General features: G+C 48.2%; 1 protein-coding gene across 4 annotated transcripts in view; it reads right to left on the bottom strand.

Moving 5' to 3' along the window:
• The window catches only part of LOC122364709 (2-oxoglutarate dehydrogenase, mitochondrial-like), a 60,651-nt gene that overhangs the window by 14,997 nt on the left and 28,446 nt on the right, over positions 1 to 17,208 (bottom strand). For 2 of the 4 annotated variants that reach the window (XM_043335358.1, XM_043335360.1), the window contains exons 12-13: positions 1,896 to 2,048; positions 1,149 to 1,151 (exon numbers count right to left, since the gene is read on the bottom strand). In XM_043335358.1, coding sequence (XP_043191293.1) covers positions 1,149 to 1,151; positions 1,896 to 2,048 — 156 coding nt within the window. The remainder of the gene's footprint in view (positions 1 to 1,148; positions 1,152 to 1,895; positions 2,049 to 17,208) is intronic. The other 2 variants (XM_043335361.1, XM_043335359.1) reach the window with 1 other exon arrangement.

Below are 17,208 nucleotides of genomic sequence, written 5' to 3' on the forward strand. Positions count from 1 at the left end.
GTGGGAGTCAAACGGATTAGCAACTAATACAATATCGAGGAGTGGGAGAAACGGTAAGCAGAAAAGTAATATTTACACACTAATTACGAAACAATGAACAAAACCGATCATGGATAAGGGAGTTTCCTAGGAGCGCCTCCGCGATGCTGGGCAAATAGGGAGTCGGTAGTTTGTATCTGATCTCTCACATATCAAAGGAACCACCAGTCGGTGTTCAGTTAGTAGTCAGCATGGGTCGTCAGAGCCAGGCGTGAGAGAGGAAGTTTGTACCACACACTAGAGGTGGCAAAAGATGAAAATTTTGGGAACCAGACTCGAACCAGACCCGGCTGGACATTTCTGGAACCAGTCGGACCCGGTCTTAGTTGGAATCGGAACCAGTTGGACCCGTTCCCCAAACGTCAATTTATACAAACTACTTGTAAGTATCATTAGTTGCATCATGTAAAACAGCCTATTTCCCACTGGGAATACTCATGAACTACTGTGTGCAAAGTAACATTCACTTCCTTCACTTCATATTTTGCAATAATGTGTAGTATGCAAGATGTATAGTTTATGGAAGGACCCGGTTGGACCCGTCAGAAAATTTCCAGGAACCGGTCTGGACCCATATGGGTCCAGACTGGTTCTTTGGACCGGGTCCTCGGGTCCACATTTTGCCACCTCTACCACACACCTGTACTACATTCCTCCATCTTTCCGGCACATGTCATCAGACTGCGACAACGCCACATCAGTTTTTAGAGACGGAGAAACAGAGAGATAGAAAGACACCACCACAGCCGTCCCCCAGACCGGGCGGTACAGAACAGTGGCACACAGAGAGGTAACGGTCACACACGTTCAGGAAGCAGCCCAGAGCCCCCACAGGGCCGCATTAGACGGGGCCTGCCGGGCCGCGAGCCCACACAGAGCCGCCTGACTGAGACGGGGCCGCGTCGTGAACCCACACACAGGGGCAGTGGTCACTGGTCAAACATCACCGGGAAGCAGCATCGAGCCCCCACAGAGCCGCGTTAATGGAACGGGGTCGGCCGGGCGATGAGCCCACACAAACAGCGGCAGTGGTGACACACGCTCCAGAAGCAGCCGAAAGCCCACACCGAGCCGCCTTACTGATACCAGTCGCTCAGCGTCCGCCTTACCCGCTGCAACACGGCCCGGCGTCAGTTGGCCAGGTGCGAGCGGGATGGGGGCCGAGCCGCTCGGCCCGGCGTCAGTTGGCCAGGTGCGAGCGGGACAGGGGCGGCGCGTCAACAACATAGCTACGGGAGCGTGACATGGCCGGCTACTCAGCACCCGCCCGCCCGGAGCGGGGCGTCAGACGGGATATGAGGGGAAGGAGGGACCTGTCCTATCAGGGGAAGTAGGAAGTAGCAGGGGAAGTGGGCACCCCGTGAACGGAACACGGGTGGGACGGCGTACATCAGTTGGATGCTTCAACGAGGAGCAGTCGTACCACTACCAGTTGTAAATGCTATAGAACTACGCAAAAACTACAAACATGCATATCTTCATTTCACGTACAACATTTTTTGCAAACATCATTCACACTCAAATGCTACATTGAAATAACAGCTAAGCAGCACCCTCTGTTCATGCTGTGGCTACCACAGACGATAACGGGACAGGCTAGCACTACCAGCCAAGCGACACATCAGCCGGCAACACTCCCGAAACGGAGCTGATTAAAATAGTGGTTACCGAAACGGTTTGACAGGCTGCCAGTGCATGCGACCCCTTATTGCCGCCACCCATCAGAAATATCTTACTTGGCAGTGACCCTGACCCCTACCCCACGACCCCCTGTGACCCCTATGATCTCCCTGTGCTGGCCTATACACTCTCTGGGTGTTACCCGTGACCTCTGCCTTCGTGCGAATGTCACTGACCTTGACTTCGTCGGCGTTGACGGTGCCCTCGTCGATAAGTTTCTTGGAGTACTTGTCGGTAAGGTTGGGCATCTTTTTGATCTTGTTGTACATGAACGGATGGGTGAACATCGGCTCGTCAATCTCGTTGTGACCGTTACGGCGGTACGACACCTGTACGGCAGGGGGAGTTAGTGTCACGGCGGTACGACACCTGTACGGCAGGGGGAGTTAGTGTTACGACGGTACGACACCTGTACGGCAGGGGGTGCGACAGAGGTGAGTACGACAGCGACAGAGGTGAGGAGAGATATCTGGGGGGTTACAGGATACGCCCGCGACACCTGTACGGGACGGCGCGCGGGGCACGGTCATAGAGCAGGGTGGAAACGGGCGATGACTCCCCACCAGTGTTCGCCACGGGCCCCAAAATCCCCAGCCCAGCCCGGCCCGGGCCCATGGGTTCAGAGCCCGGCCCAGCCCGTAGCCCGTTCTTGGCAAATATTCCAAGCCCAGCCCGGCCCGGCCCGTCAAAAATAGCAATCTAGTTATTGTCTTAGTCTATTGCTATAATAAGCATGATTGATTACACTATTTTGAGAACAATTCAAATTGCATGAATATTAACATGGCAATCATGACTCCCTTCTTTTCAATGAATATAATCATTTCAAGCACCTATGGCACAAATTTTAACAGTAACAGCAAGCACCTCAGTCAATTAGGTCATGAGTACACACCTATAAAAAGTTTACATGATTATATTAACTACATTCTATGAGTAAAGTTATCTTGCAAGCTGATGTGTGTGAACATTATCATTCATAATTGGTGACTCTAATGCATACTTGAAGGAAGTATTTGCCACATACTCTATACTTCCCAGCACTTACCAGCAGAAAAAAGCTTGACTTATGGGAATTGATGAATCTGTCTGGGATTGACCTTGCTGTTAAATTCACTCCATAGATGCTGCAATATCAAAAGCCTGAGAAAGCATACAAAATAGGTGACACTAACTTTAGCACTGTCTTCCAAAAAAAGAGAAAATCCATCCATTTATCAGCAAAACTGATCTTATCTATTCTCGATTCATGCCCACGTGTCAACCGAATCTCTGTGGACAACAATCTGCTACTTTCCTATGTAACGGAAGTTGGCACAGATTCAGCACAGATTCAGCACAGCACAGATTCGGTAGGGGGAAAAAAGGCCCCGGTAGAGGGAAACCTTTATGACCCGTTTTCCCCTAGAAATGACGTCACAAAGAGGTAAAAATGGGTATCAATCGAAAGCTCTCGTTTACCCAGACACAGTCCTGCAGGAAAATTTCACTTTTTCCCATAGGAAAGCTTGTACGGGAAAATCAAAATTTTGGGTCAATGGGGGGGTCCCCCCCGATTTCGTTCAAAATCGGCACACAGGTGCCCCACCACCAGCCGAGAAACATTCCCCAAAACGGTCCCCGTTGCATTGACGTTTAAGGCCCGTAAAGCCCCCTAGACTCGTAAAATATCCGTAAAATCGCCTTTGTACGGACAAAAAAGTGGTGCTATGGTAAAAATGGGTATCAATCGAAAGCTCTCGTTTACCCAGACACAGTCCTGCAGGAAAATTCCACTTTTTCCCCATAGGAAAGTTTGTACGGGAAAATCAAAATTTTGGGTCAATGGGGGGTCCCCCCGATTTCGTTCAAAATCGGCACACAGGTGCCCCACCACCAGCCGAGAAACTTTCCCCAAAACGGTCCCGTTGCATTGACGTTTAAGGCCCGTAAAGCCCCCTAGACTCGTAAAATATCCGTAAAATCGCCTTTGTACGGACAAAGAAGTGGTGCTATGGTAAAAATGGGTATCAATCGAAAGCTCTCGTTTACCCAGACACAGTCCTGCAGGAAAATTCCACTTTTTCCCCATAGGAAAGTTTGTACGGGAAAATCAAAATTTTGGGTCAATGGGGGGTCCCCCCCGATTTCGTTCAAAATCGGCACACAGGTGCCCCACCACCAGCCGAGAAACTTTCCCCAAAACGGTCCCCGTTGCATTGACGTTTAAGGCCCGTAAAGCCCCCTAGACTCGTAAAATATCCGTAAAATCGCCTTTGTACGGACAAAAAAGTGGTGCTGTGGTAAAAATGGGTATCAATCGAAAGCTCTCGTTTACCCAGACACAGTCCTGCAGGAAAATTCCACTTTTTCTCCATAGGAAAGTTTGTACGGGAAAATCAAAATTTTTGGTCCATGGGGGGTCCCCCCCGATTTCGTTCAAAATCGGCACACAGGTGCCCCAACACCAGCCGAGAAACTTTCCCCAAAACGGTCCCCGTTGCATTGACGTTTAAGGCCCGTAAAGCCCCCTAGACTCGTAAAATATCCGTATAATCGCCTTTGTACGGACAAAAAAGTGGTGCTGTGGTAAAAATGGGTATCAATCGAAAGCTCTCGTTTACCCAGACACAGTCATGCAGGAAAATTCCACTTTTTCCCCATAGGAAAGATTGTACGGGAAAATCACAATTTTGGGTCAATGGGGGTCCCCCCCCCCGATTTCGTTCAAAATCGGCACACAGGTGCCCCACCACCAGCCGAGAAACTTTCCCCAAAACGGTCCCCGTTGCATTGACGTTTAAGGCCCGTAAAGCCCCCTAGACTCGTAAAATATCCGTAAAATCGCCTTTGTACGGACAAAGAAGTGGTGCTATGGTAAAAATGGGTATCAATCGAAAGCTCTCGTTTACCCAGACACAGTCCTGCAGGAAAATTCCACTTTTTCCCCATAGGAAAGTTTGTACGGGAAAATCAAAATTTTGGGTCAATGGGGGGTCCCCCCCGATTTCGTTCAAAATCGGCACACAGGTGCCCCACCACCAGCCGAGAAACTTTCCCCAAAACGGTCCCCGTTGCATTGACGTTTAAGGCCCGTAAAGCCCCCTAGACTCGTAAAATATCCGTAAAATCGCCTTTGTACGGATAAAAAAGTGGTGCTGTGGTAAAAATGGGTATCAATCGAAAGCTCTCGTTTACCCAGACACAGTCCTGCAGGAAAATTCCACTTTTTCTCCATAGGAAAGTTTGTACGGGAAAATCAAAATTTTTGGTCCATGGGGGGTCCCCCCCGATTTCGTTCAAAATCGGCACACAGGTGCCCCAACACCAGCCGAGAAACTTTCCCCAAAACGGTCCCCGTTGCATTGACGTTTAAGGCCCGTAAAGCCCCCTAGACTCGTAAAATATCCGTATAATCGCCTTTGTACGGACAAAAAAGTGGTGCTGTGGTAAAAATGGGTATCAATCGAAAGCTCTCGTTTACCCAGACACAGTCCTGCAGGAAAATTCCACTTTTTCCCCATAGGAAAGTTTGTACGGGAAAATCAAAATTTTGGGTCAATGGGGGGTCCCCCCCGATTTCGTTCAAAATCGGCACACAGGTGCCCCACCACCAGCCGAGAAACTTTCCCCAAAACGGTCCCCGTTGCATTGACGTTTAAGGCCCGTAAAGCCCCCTAGACTCGTAAAATATCCGTAAAATCGCCTTCGTACGGACAAAAAAGTGGTGCTATGGTAAAAATGGGTATCAATCGAAAGCTCTCGTTTACCCAGACACAGTCCTGCAGGAAAATTCCACTTTTTCTCCATAGGAAAGTTTGTACGGGAAAATCAAAATTTTTGGTCCATGGGGGGTCCCCCCCGATTTCGTTCAAAATCGGCACACAGGTGCCCCAACACCAGCCGAGAAACTTTCCCCAAAACGGTCCCCGTTGCATTGACGTTTAAGGCCCGTAAAGCCCCCTAGACTCGTAAAATATCCGTATAATCGCCTTTGTACGGACAAAAAAGTGGTGCTGTGGTAAAAATGGGTATCAATCGAAAGCTCTCGTTTACCCAGACACAGTCCTGCAGGAAAATTCCACTTTTTCCCCATAGGAAAGTTTGTACGGGAAAATCAAAATTTTGGGTCAATGGGGGGTCCCCCCCGATTTCGTTCAAAATCGGCACACAGGTGCCCCACCACCAGCCGAGAAACTTTCCCCAAAACGGTCCCCGTTGCATTGACGTTTAAGGCCCGTAAAGCCCCCTAGACTCGTAAAATATCCGTAAAATCGCCTTCGTACGGACAAAAAAGTGGTGCTATGGTAAAAATGGGTATCAATCGAAAGCTCTCGTTTACCCAGACACAGTCCTGCAGGAAAATTCCACTTTTTCTCCATAGGAAAGTTTGTACGGGAAAATCAAAATTTTGGGTCAATGGGGGGTCCCCCCGATTTCGTTCAAAATCGGCACACAGGTGCCCCACCACCAGCCGAGAAACTTTCCCCAAAACGGTCCCCGTTGCATTGACGTTTAAGGCCCGTAAAGCCCCCTAGACTCGTAAAATATCCGTAAAATCGCCTTTGTACGGACAAAAGTGGTGCTGTGGTAAAAATGGGTATCAATCGAAAGCTCTCGTTTACCCAGACACAGTCCTGCAGGAAAATTCCACTTTTTCTCCATAGGAAAGTTTGTACGGGAAAATCAAAATTTTGGGTCAATGGGGGGTCCCCCCCGATTTCGTTCAAAATCGGCACACAGGTGCCCCACCACCAGCCGAGAAACTTTCCCTAAAACGGTCCCCGTTGCATTGACGTTTAAGGCCCGTAAAGCCCCCTAGACTCGTAAAATATCCGTATAATCGCCTTTGTACGGACAAAAAAGTGGTGCTGTGGTAAAAATGGGTATCAATCGAAAGCTCTCGTTTACCCAGACACAGTCCTGCAGGAAAATTCCACTTTTTCCCCATAGGAAAGTTTGTACGGGAAAATCAAAATTTTGGGTCAATGGGGGTCCCCCCCGATTTCGTTCAAAATCGGCACACAGGTGCCCCACCACCAGCCGAGAAACTTTCCCCAAAACGGTCCCCGTTGCATTGACGTTTAAGGCCCGTAAAGCCCCCTAGACTCGTAAAATATCCGTAAAATCGCCTTTGTACGGACAAAAAAGTGGTGCTGTGGTAAAAATGGGTATCAATCGAAAGCTCTCGTTTACCCAGACACAGTCCTGCAGGAAAATTCCACTTTTTCCCCATAGGAAAGTTTGTACGGGAAATTCAAAATTTTGGGTCAATGGAGGGTCCCCCCCCCGATTTCGTTCAAAATCGGCACACAGGTGCCCCACTACCAGCCGAGAAACTTTCCCTAAAACGGTCCCCGTTGCATTGACGTTTAAGGCCCGTAAAGCCCCCTAGACTCGTAAAATATCCGTAAAATCGCCTTTGTACGGACATAAAAGTGGTGCTATGGTAAAAATGGGTATCAATCGAAAGCTCTCGTTTACCCAGACACAGTCCTGCAGGAAAATTCCACTTTTTCCCCATAGGAAAGTTTGTACGGGAAAATCAAAATTTTGGGTCAATGGGGGGTCCCCCCCGATTTCGTTCAAAATCGGCACACAGGTGCCCCACCACCAGCCGAGAAACTTTCCCCAAAACGGTCCCCGTTGCATTCACGTTTAAGGCCCGTAAAGCCCCTTAGACTCGTAAAATATCCGTAAAATCGCCTTTGTACGGACAAAAAAGTGGTGCTATGGTAAAAATGGGTATCAATCGAAAGCTCTCGTTTACCCAGACACAGTCCTGCAGGAAAATTCAACTTTTTCCCCATAGGAAAGTTTGTACGGGAAAATCAAAATTTGGGGTCAATAGGGGTCCCCCCCGATTTCGTTCAAAATCGGCACACAGGTGCCCCACCACCAGCCGAGAAACTTTCCCCAAAATGGTCCCCGTTGCATTGACGTTTAAGGCCCGTAAAGCCCCCTAGACTCGTAAAATATCCGTAAAATCGCCTTTGTACGGACAAAAAAGTGGTGCTATGATAAAAATGGGTATCAATCGAAAGCTCTCGTTTACCCAGACACAGTCCTGCAGGAAAATTCAACTTTTTCCCCATAGGAAAGTTTGTACGGGAAAATCAAAATTTTGGGTCAATGGGGGGTCCCCCCCGATTTCGTTCAAAATCGGCACACAGGTGCCCCACCACCAGCCGAGAAACTTTCCCCAAAACGGTCCCCGCTGCATTGACGTTTAAGGCCCGTAAAGCCCCCTAGACTCGTAAAATATCCGTAAAATCGCCTTTGTACGGACAAAAAAGTGGTGCTATGGTAAAAATGGGTATCAATCGAAAGCTCTCGTTTACCCAGACACAGTCCTGCAGGAAAATTCCACTTTTTCCCCATAGGAAAGTTTGTACGGGAAAATCAAAATTTTGGGTCAATGGGGGGTCCCCCCCGATTTCGTTCAAAATCGGCACACAGGTGCCCCACCACCAGCCGAGAAACTTTCCCCTAAAACGGTCCCCGTTGCATTGACGTTTAAGGCCCGTAAAGCCCCCTAGACTCGTAAAATATCCGTAAAATCGCCTTTGTACGGACAAAAAAGTGGTGCTGTGGTAAAAATGGGTATCAATCGAAAGCTCTCGTTTACCCAGACACAGTCCTGCAGGAAAATTCCACTTTTTCTCCATAGGAAAGTTTGTACGGGAAAATCAAAATTTTGGGTCAATGGGGGGTCCCCCCCGATTTCGTTCAAAATCGGCACACAGGTGCCCCACCACCAGCCGAGAAACTTTCCCAAAAATGGTCCCCGTTGCATTGACGTTTAAGGCCCGTAAAGCCCCCTAGACTCGTAAAATATCCGTAAAATCGCCTTTGTACGGACAAAAAAGGGGTGCTGTGGTAAAAATGGGTATCAATCGAAAGCTCTCGTTTACCCAGACACAGTCCTGCAGGAAAATTCCACTTTTTCCCCATAGGAAAGTTTGTACGGGAAAATCAAAATTTTGGGTCAATGGGGGGTCCCCCCCGATTTCGTTCAAAATCGGCACACAGGTGCCCCACCACCAGCCGAGAAACTTTCCCCAAAACGGTCCCCGTTGCATTGAAGTTTAAGGCCCGTAAAGCCCCCTTGACTCGTAAAATATCCGTAAAATCGCCTTTGTACGAACAAAAAAGTGGTGCTATGGTAAAAATGGGTATCAATCGAAAGCTCTCGTTTACCCAGACACAGTCCTGCAGGAAAATTCCACTTTTTCCCCATAGGAAAGTTTGTACGGGAAATTCAAAATTTTGGGTCAATGGAGGGTCCCCCCCCCCGATTTCGTTCAAAATCGGCACACAGGTGCCGATATTTTACGGATTTATTTTAAGGATTTTACGGATATTTTACGAGTCTAGGGGGCTTTACGGGCCTTAAACGTCAATGCAACGGGGACCGTTTTGGGGAAAGTTTCTCGGCTGGTAGTGGGGCACCTGTGTGCCGATTTTGAACGAAATCGGGGGGGACCCTCCATTGACCCAAAATTTTGAATTTCCCGTACAAACTTTCCTATGGGGAAAAACTGGAATTTTCCTGCAGGACTGTGTCTGGGTAAACGAGAGCTTTCGATTGATACCCATTTTTACCATAGCACCACTTTTTTGTCCGTACAAAGGCGATTTTACGGATATTTTACGAGTTTAGGGGGCTTTACGGGCCTTAAACGTCAATGCAACGGGGACCGTTTTGGAGAAAGTTTCTCGGCTGGTGGTGGGGCACCTGTGTGCCGATTTTGAACGAAATCGGGGGGGACCCCCCATTGACCCAAAATTTTGATTTTCCCGTACAAACTTTCCTATGGGGAAAAAGTGGAATTTTCCTGCAGGACTGTGTCTGGGTAAACGAGAGCTTTCGATTGATACCCATTTTTACAATAGCACCACTTTTTTGTCCGTACAAAGGCGATTTTACGGATATTTTACGAGTCTAGGGGGCTTTACGGGCCTTAAACGTCAATGCAACGGGGACCGTTTTGGGGAAAGTTTCTCGGCTGGTGGTGGGGCACCTGTGTGCCGATTTTGAACGAAATCGGGGGAACCCCCCATTGACCCAAAATTTTGATTTTCCCGTACAAACTTTCCTATGGGGAAAAAGTGGAATTTTCCTGCAGGACTGTGTCTGGGTAAACGAGAGCTTTCGATTGATACCCATTTTTACCATAGCACCAATTTTTTGTCCGTACAAAGGCGATTTTACGGATATTTTACGAGTCTAGGGGGCTTTACGGGCCTTTAACGTCAATGCAACGGGGACCGTTTTGGAGAAAGTTTCTCGGCTGGTGATGGGGCACCTGTGTGCCGATTTTGAACGAAATCGGGGGGGGACCCCCTATTGACCCAAAATTTTGATTTTCCCGTACAAACTTTCCTATGGGGAAAAACTGGAATTTTCCTGCAGGACTGTGTCTGGGTAAACGAGAGCTTTCGATTGATACCCATTTTTACCATAGCACCACTTTTATGTCCGTACAAAGGCGATTTTACGGATATTTTACGAGTCTAGGGGGCTTTACGGGCCTTAAACGTCAATGCAACGGGGACCGTTTTAGGGAAAGTTTCTCGGCTGGTGGTGGGGCACCTGTGTGCCGATTTTGAACGAAATCGGGGGGACCCCCCATTGACCCAAAATTTTGATTTTCCCGTACAAACTTTCCTATGGGGAAAAAGTGGAATTTTCCTGCAGGACTGTGTCTGGGTAAACGAGAGCTTTCGATTGATACCCATTTTTACCACAGCACCACTTTTTTGTCCGAACAAAGGCGATTTTACGGATATTTTACGAGTCTAGGGGGCTTTACGGGCCTTAAACGTCAATGCAACGGGGACCGTTTTGGGGAAAGTTTCTCGGCTGGTGGTGGGGCACCTGTGTGCCGATTTTGAACGAAATCGGGGGGGACCCCCCATTGACCCAAAATTTTGATTTTCCCGTACAAACTTTCCTATGGGGAAAAAGTGGAATTTTCCTGCAGGACTGTGTCTGGGTAAACGAGAGCTTTCGATTGATACCCATTTTTACCACAGCACCACTTTTTTGTCCGTACAAAGGCGATTATACGGATATTTTACGAGTCTAGGGGGCTTTACGGGCCTTAAACGTCAATGCAACGGGGACCGTTTTGGGGAAAGTTTCTCGGCTGGTGGTGGGGCACCTGTGTGCCGATTTTGAACGAAATCGGGGGGGGACCCCCCATTGACCCAAAATTTTGATTTTCCCGTACAAACTTTCCTATGGAGAAAAAGTGGAATTTTCCTGCAGGACTGTGTCTGGGTAAACGAGAGCTTTCGATTGATACCCATTTTTACCACAGCACCACTTTTTTGTCCGTACAAAGGCGATTTTACGGATATTTTACGAGTCTAGGGGGCTTTACGGGCCTTAAACGTCAATGCAACGGGGACCGTTTTGGGGAAAGTTTCTCGGCTGGTGGTGGGGCACCTGTGTGCCGATTTTGAACGAAATCGGGGGGGACCCCCATTGACCCAAAATTTTGATTTTCCCGTACAAACTTTCCTATGGAGAAAAAGTGGAATTTTCCTGCAGGACTGTGTCTGGGTAAACGAGAGCTTTCGATTGATACCCATTTTTACCATAGCACCACTTTTTTGTCCGTACAAAGGCGATTTTACGGATATTTTACGAGTCTAGGGGGCTTTACGGGCCTTAAACGTCAATGCAACGGGGACCGTTTTGGGGAAAGTTTCTCGGCTGGTGGTGGGGCACCTGTGTGCCGATTTTGAACGAAATCGGGGGGGACCCCCCATTGACCCAAAATTTTGATTTTCCCGTACAAACTTTCCTATGGGGAAAAAGTGGAATTTTCCTGCAGGACTGTGTCTGGGTAAACGAGAGCTTTCGATTGATACCCATTTTTACCATAGCACCACTTTTTTGTCCGTACAAAGGCGATTTTACGGATATTTTACGAGTCTAGGGGGCTTTACGGGCCTTAAACGTCAATGCAACGGGGACCGTTTTGGGGAAAGTTTCTCGGCTGGTAGTGGGGCACCTGTGTGCCGATTTTGAACGAAATCGGGGGGGGACCCTCCATTGACCCAAAATTTTGAATTTCCCGTACAAACTTTCCTATGGGGAAAAAGTGGAATTTTCCTGCAGGACTGTGTCTGGGTAAACGAGAGCTTTCGATTGATACCCATTTTTACCATAGCACCACTTTTTTGTCCGTACAAAGGCGATTTTACGGATATTTTACGAGTCTAGGGGGCTTTACGGGCCTTAAACGTCAATGCAACGGGGACCGTTTTGGGGAAAGTTTCTCGGCTGGTGGTGGGGCACCTGTGTGCCGATTTTGAACGAAATCGGGGGGACCCCCCATTGACCCAAAATTTTGATTTTCCCGTACAAATTTTCCTATGGGGAAAAAGTGGAATATTCCTGCAGGACTGTGTCTGGGTAAACGAGAGCTTTCGATTGATACCCATTTTTACCATAGCACCACTTTTTTGTCCGTACAAAGGCGATTTTACGGATATTTTACGAGTCTAGGGGGCTTTACGGGCCTTTAACGTCAATGCAACGGGGACCGTTTTGGGGAAAATTTCTCGGCTGGTGATGGGGCACCTGTGTGCCGATTTTGAACGAAATCGGGGGGGGGACCCCCCATTGACCCAAAATTTTGATTTTCCCGTACAAACTTTCCTATGGGGAAAAAGTGAAATTTTCCTGCAGGACTGTGTCTGGGTAAACGAGAGCTTTCGATTGAAACCCATTTTTACCTCTTTGTGACGTCATTTCTAGGAAAAAACGGGTCATAAAGGTTTCCCTCTACCGGGGCCTTTTTTCCCCCTACCGAATCTGTGCTGTGCTGAATCTGTGCTGAATCTGTGCCAACTTCCGTTACATTACTTTCCTTGCTATTTTATGTTAGGCTCTTTTCAAGATATGGATATCGCTAGCAGCGTAAGCAGAAAACATGGTAAGCTTGAAATGTCATTGGGTACTTTTGCGACTTTCACGCATCATCATCATCAATCGAAAATGAGCGAACATTTCTTGATTGTCGCAGCTGCGGCAGGTAGCGATTTTGACCAATTGTATAATAAAACATATATGATCAAGTTTTTGTTTTGTTTTACGTTCGAGTTTTCATGTAACGGAAGTTAGCAGGGAATCAGCAGGGGTTCAGCAGGGATTCAGCAGGGATCGACGGCCCCTACGATTTCGCTGAATTTTGGTAGAGAGGTGCAGAATGGTGTCCTCTATCGAAAATCCTAGTGCCAAAATGCGGGGAATCCATCAGGGGGGCCACAAATCCCAAAAAACAGTATGCCCTCAGGGCACAATCGACGAACTTTGAAAACCCTACTTCTAGCCGTCCAAACAGCTAAAAATGCACGTCATTCGAAAGAGGACAAAATTTTACGTACAACGGTACCAAATTTAGGGGGCTAGCGCCCCCCTGAACCGAACAAAACAGCTTCAAATATATGGGCCCGGGAGTATGCCCTCGGGGCATAAATAAACGTTTTCAACAATTTCAGGCCTATAACATCAACAAAATCCAGCAATATGCACATCATTGGAAAGAGCGTAATTTCCCAAACAAAAAACCCAAGTAACATTTTTCGATGGGGCCCACCTGGGGCCCACGGGACCCAATTGAAATTTGGGGCCCAATGGGGCGGCCCCTACGATTTTCTTCAAAATTTGCACAGACACTCTCCTGGGCCCCCTCTTCAATCTGGCTGAAGAAACCTACCGGGGAATCCAAAGGAAGGGGCCCAAAGAGGGCCCCAAAGAGGCCCTTTCTAAGTATTGCCCCTAATTTCGCGACCAACCCCGGCAATATGCACATCATTGGAAAGAGCGTAATTTCCCAAACAAAAAACCCAAGTAACATTTCTCGATGGGGCCCACCTGGGGCCCACGAGACCCAATTGAAATTTGGGGCCCAATGGGGCGGCCCCTACGATTTTCTTCAAAATTTGCACAGACACTCTCCTGGGCCCTCTCTTCAATCTGGCTGAAGAAACCTACCGGGGAATCCAAAGGAAGGGGCCCAAAGAGGGCCCCAAAGAGGCCCTTTCTAAGTATTGCCCCTAATTTCGCGACCAACCCCGGCAATATGCACATCATTGGAAAGAGCGTAATTTCCCAAACAAAAAACCCAAGTAACATTTTTCGATGGGGCCCACCTGGGGCCCACGGGACCCAATTGAAATTTGGGGCCCAATGGGGCGGCCCCTACGATTTTCTTCAAAATTTGCACAGACACTCTCCTGGGCCCCCTCTTCAATCTGGCTGAAGAAACCTACCGGGGAATCCAAAGGAAGGGGCCCAAAGAGGGCCCCAAAGAGGCCCTTTCTAAGTATTGCCCCTAATTTCGCGACCAACCCCGGCAATATGCACATCATTGGAAAGAGCGTAATTTCCTTAACAAAAAACCCAAGTAATATTTTTCGATTGGGCCCACATGGGGCCCACGGGACCCAATTGAAATTTGGGGCCCAATGGGGCGGCCCCTACGATTTTCTTCAAAATTTGCACAGACACTCTCCTGGGCCCCCTCTTCAATCTGGCTGAAGAAACCTACCGGGGAATCCAAAGGAAGGGGCCCAAAGAGGGCCCCAAAGAGGCCCTTTCTAAGTATTGCCCCTAATTTCGCGACCAACCCCGGCAATATGCACATCATTGGAAAGAGCGTAATTTCCCAAACAAAAAACCCAAGTAACATTTTTCGATGGGGCCCACCTGGGGCCCACGGGACCCAATTGAAATTTGGGGCCCAATGGGGCGGCCCCTACGATTTTCTTCAAAATTTGCACAGACACTCTCCTGGGCCCCCTCTTCAATCTGGCTGAAGAAACCTACCGGGGAATCCAAAGGAAGGGGCCCAAAGAGGGCCCCAAAGAGGCCCTTTCTAAGTATTGCCTCTAATTTCGCGACCAACCCCGGCAATATGCACATCATTGGAAAGAGCGTAATTTCCCAAACAAAAAACCCAAGTACCATTTTTCGATGGGGCCCACCTGGGGCCCACGGGACCCAATTGAAATTTGGGGCCCAATGGGGCGGCCCCTACGATTTTCTTCAAAATTTGCACAGACACTCTCCTGGGCCCCCTCTTCAATCTGGCTGAAGAAACCTACCGGGGAATCCAAAGGAAGGGGCCAAAAGAGGGCCCCAAAGAGGCACTTTCTAAGTATTGCCCCTAATTTCGCGACCAACCCCGGCAATATGCACATTATTGGAAAGAGGAAATTACGCTCTTTCCAATGATGTGCATATTGCCGGGGTTGGTCGCGAAATTAGGGGCAATACTTAGAAAGGGCCTCTTTGGGGCCCTCTTTGGGCCCCTTCCTTTAGATTCCCCGGTAGGTTTCTTCAGCCAGATTGAAGAGGGAGCCCAGGAGAGTGTCTGTGCAAATTTTGAAGAAAATCGTAGGGGCCGCCCCATTGGGCCCCAAATTTCAATTGGGTCCCGTGGGCCCCAGGTGGGCCCCATCGAAAAATGTTACTTGGGTTTTTTGTTTGGGAAATTACGCTCTTTCAAATGATGTGCATATTGCCGGGGTTAGTCGCGAAATTAGGGGCAATACTTAGAAAGGGCCTCTTTGGGGCCCTCTTTGGGCCCCTTCCTTTGGATTCCCCGGTAGGTTTCTTCAGCCAGATTGAAGAGGGGGCCCAGGAGAGTGTCTGTGCAAATTTTGAAGAAAATCGTAGGGGCCGCCCCATTGGGCCCCATCGAAAAATGTTACTTGGGTTTTTTGTTTGGGAAATTACGCTGTTTCCAATGATGTGCATATTGCCGGGGTTGGTCGCGAAATTAGGGGCAATGCTTAGAAAGGGCCTCTTTGGGCCCCTTCCTTTGGATTCCCCGGTAGGTTTCTTCAGCCAGATTGAAGAGGGGGCCCAGGAGAGTGTCTGTGCAAATTTTGAAGAAAATCGTAGGGGCCGCCCCATTGGGCCCCAAATTTCAATTGGGTCCCGTGGGCCCCAGGTGGGCCCCATCGAAAAATGTTACTTGGGTTTTTTGTTTGGGAAATTACGCTCTTTCCAATGATGTGCATATTGCCGGGGTTGGTCGCGAAATTTGGGGCAATACTTAGAAAGGGCCTCTTTGGGGCCCTCTTTGGGCCCCTTCCTTTGGATTCCCCGGTAGGTTTCTTCAGCCAGATTGAAGAGGGGGCCCAGGAGAGTGTCTGTGCAAATTTTGAAGAAAATCGTAGGGGCCGCCCCATTGGGCCCCAAATTTCAATTGGGTCCCGTGGGCCCCAGGTGGGCCCCATCGAAAAATGTTACTTGGGTTTTTTGTTTGGGAAATTACGCTCTTTCCAATGATGTGCATATTGCCGGGGTTGGTCGCGAAATTAGGGGCAATACTTAGAAAGGGCCTCTTTGGGGCCCTCTTTGGGCCCCTTCCTTTGGATTCCCCGGTAGGTTTCTTCAGCCAGATTGAAGAGGGAGCCCAGGAGAGTGTCTGTGCAAATTTTGAAGAAAATCGTAGGGGCCGCCCCATTGGGCCCCAAATTTCAATTGGGTCCCGTGGGCCCCAGGTGGGCCCCATCGAAAAATGTTACTTGGGTTTTTTGTTTGGGAAATTACGCTCTTTTCAATGATGTGCATATTGCTGGATTTTGTCGAGGTTATAGGCCTGAAATTGTTGAAAACGTTTATTTATGCCCCGAGGGCATACTCCCGGGCCCATATATTTGAAGCTGTTTTGTTCGGTTCAGGGGGGCGCTAGCCCCCTAAATTTGGTACCGTTGTACGTAAAATTTTGTCCTCTTTCGAATGACGTGCATTTTTAGCTGTTTGGACGGCTAGAAGTAGGGTTTTCAAAGTTCGTCGATTGTGCCCTGAGGGCATACTGTTTTTTGGGATTTGTGGCCCCCCTGATGGATTCCCCGCATTTTGGCACTAGGATTTTCGATAGAGGACACCATTCTGCACCTCTCCACCAAAATTCAGCGAAATCGTAGGGGCCGTCGATCCCTGCTGAATCCCTGCTGAACCCCTGCTGAATCCCTGCTAACTTCCGTTACATCGAGTTTTCAGACTTCGTGATTAAAGTTTTATTTTTTATTTGTTTAATTTTGTTTTTCACCTTGATACTTACTTAAAAAACGTATTTATTTGATATACTGTTGTGTATACTACCTAGATGCCGCCACATAAACATAGCGCCGCCGCCATGATTGCATATTTTGTTGAGAAGGGGCTGGTTTGTTGTGATTTATTTTGACAAATTTATGGACATTTAAAGAAGCTTTCATCGCGAAATACTCTGTAGAGTTCCTCGTTACTTACAGTGTGTTTTGTGAGTATCCTAGTTTTAAGGTTCTGTTTGTTAAAAAGCCGTCGGTGAAGGAAAAAAGACTGTGTTGGAATTGTCTCACTATCGCCATATATAAGTGTTAAACTTAATGTAGCCCTGTAGCCCATCATTGTTGAGTGGCTTCTTAGTTTTTGGAGTTGTAGTGCTAAGTAAGTTATTCTGATGACTACATTTTAACTTTTATTACAACTAATGA

The sequence above is a fragment of the Amphibalanus amphitrite genome, unplaced genomic scaffold (assembly GCF_019059575.1).
Source record: "Amphibalanus amphitrite isolate SeventyFive unplaced genomic scaffold, NRLGWU_Aamphi_draft 000693F_arrow, whole genome shotgun sequence".
NCBI classification, from domain to species: Eukaryota; Metazoa; Arthropoda; class Thecostraca; order Balanomorpha; family Balanidae; genus Amphibalanus; species Amphibalanus amphitrite.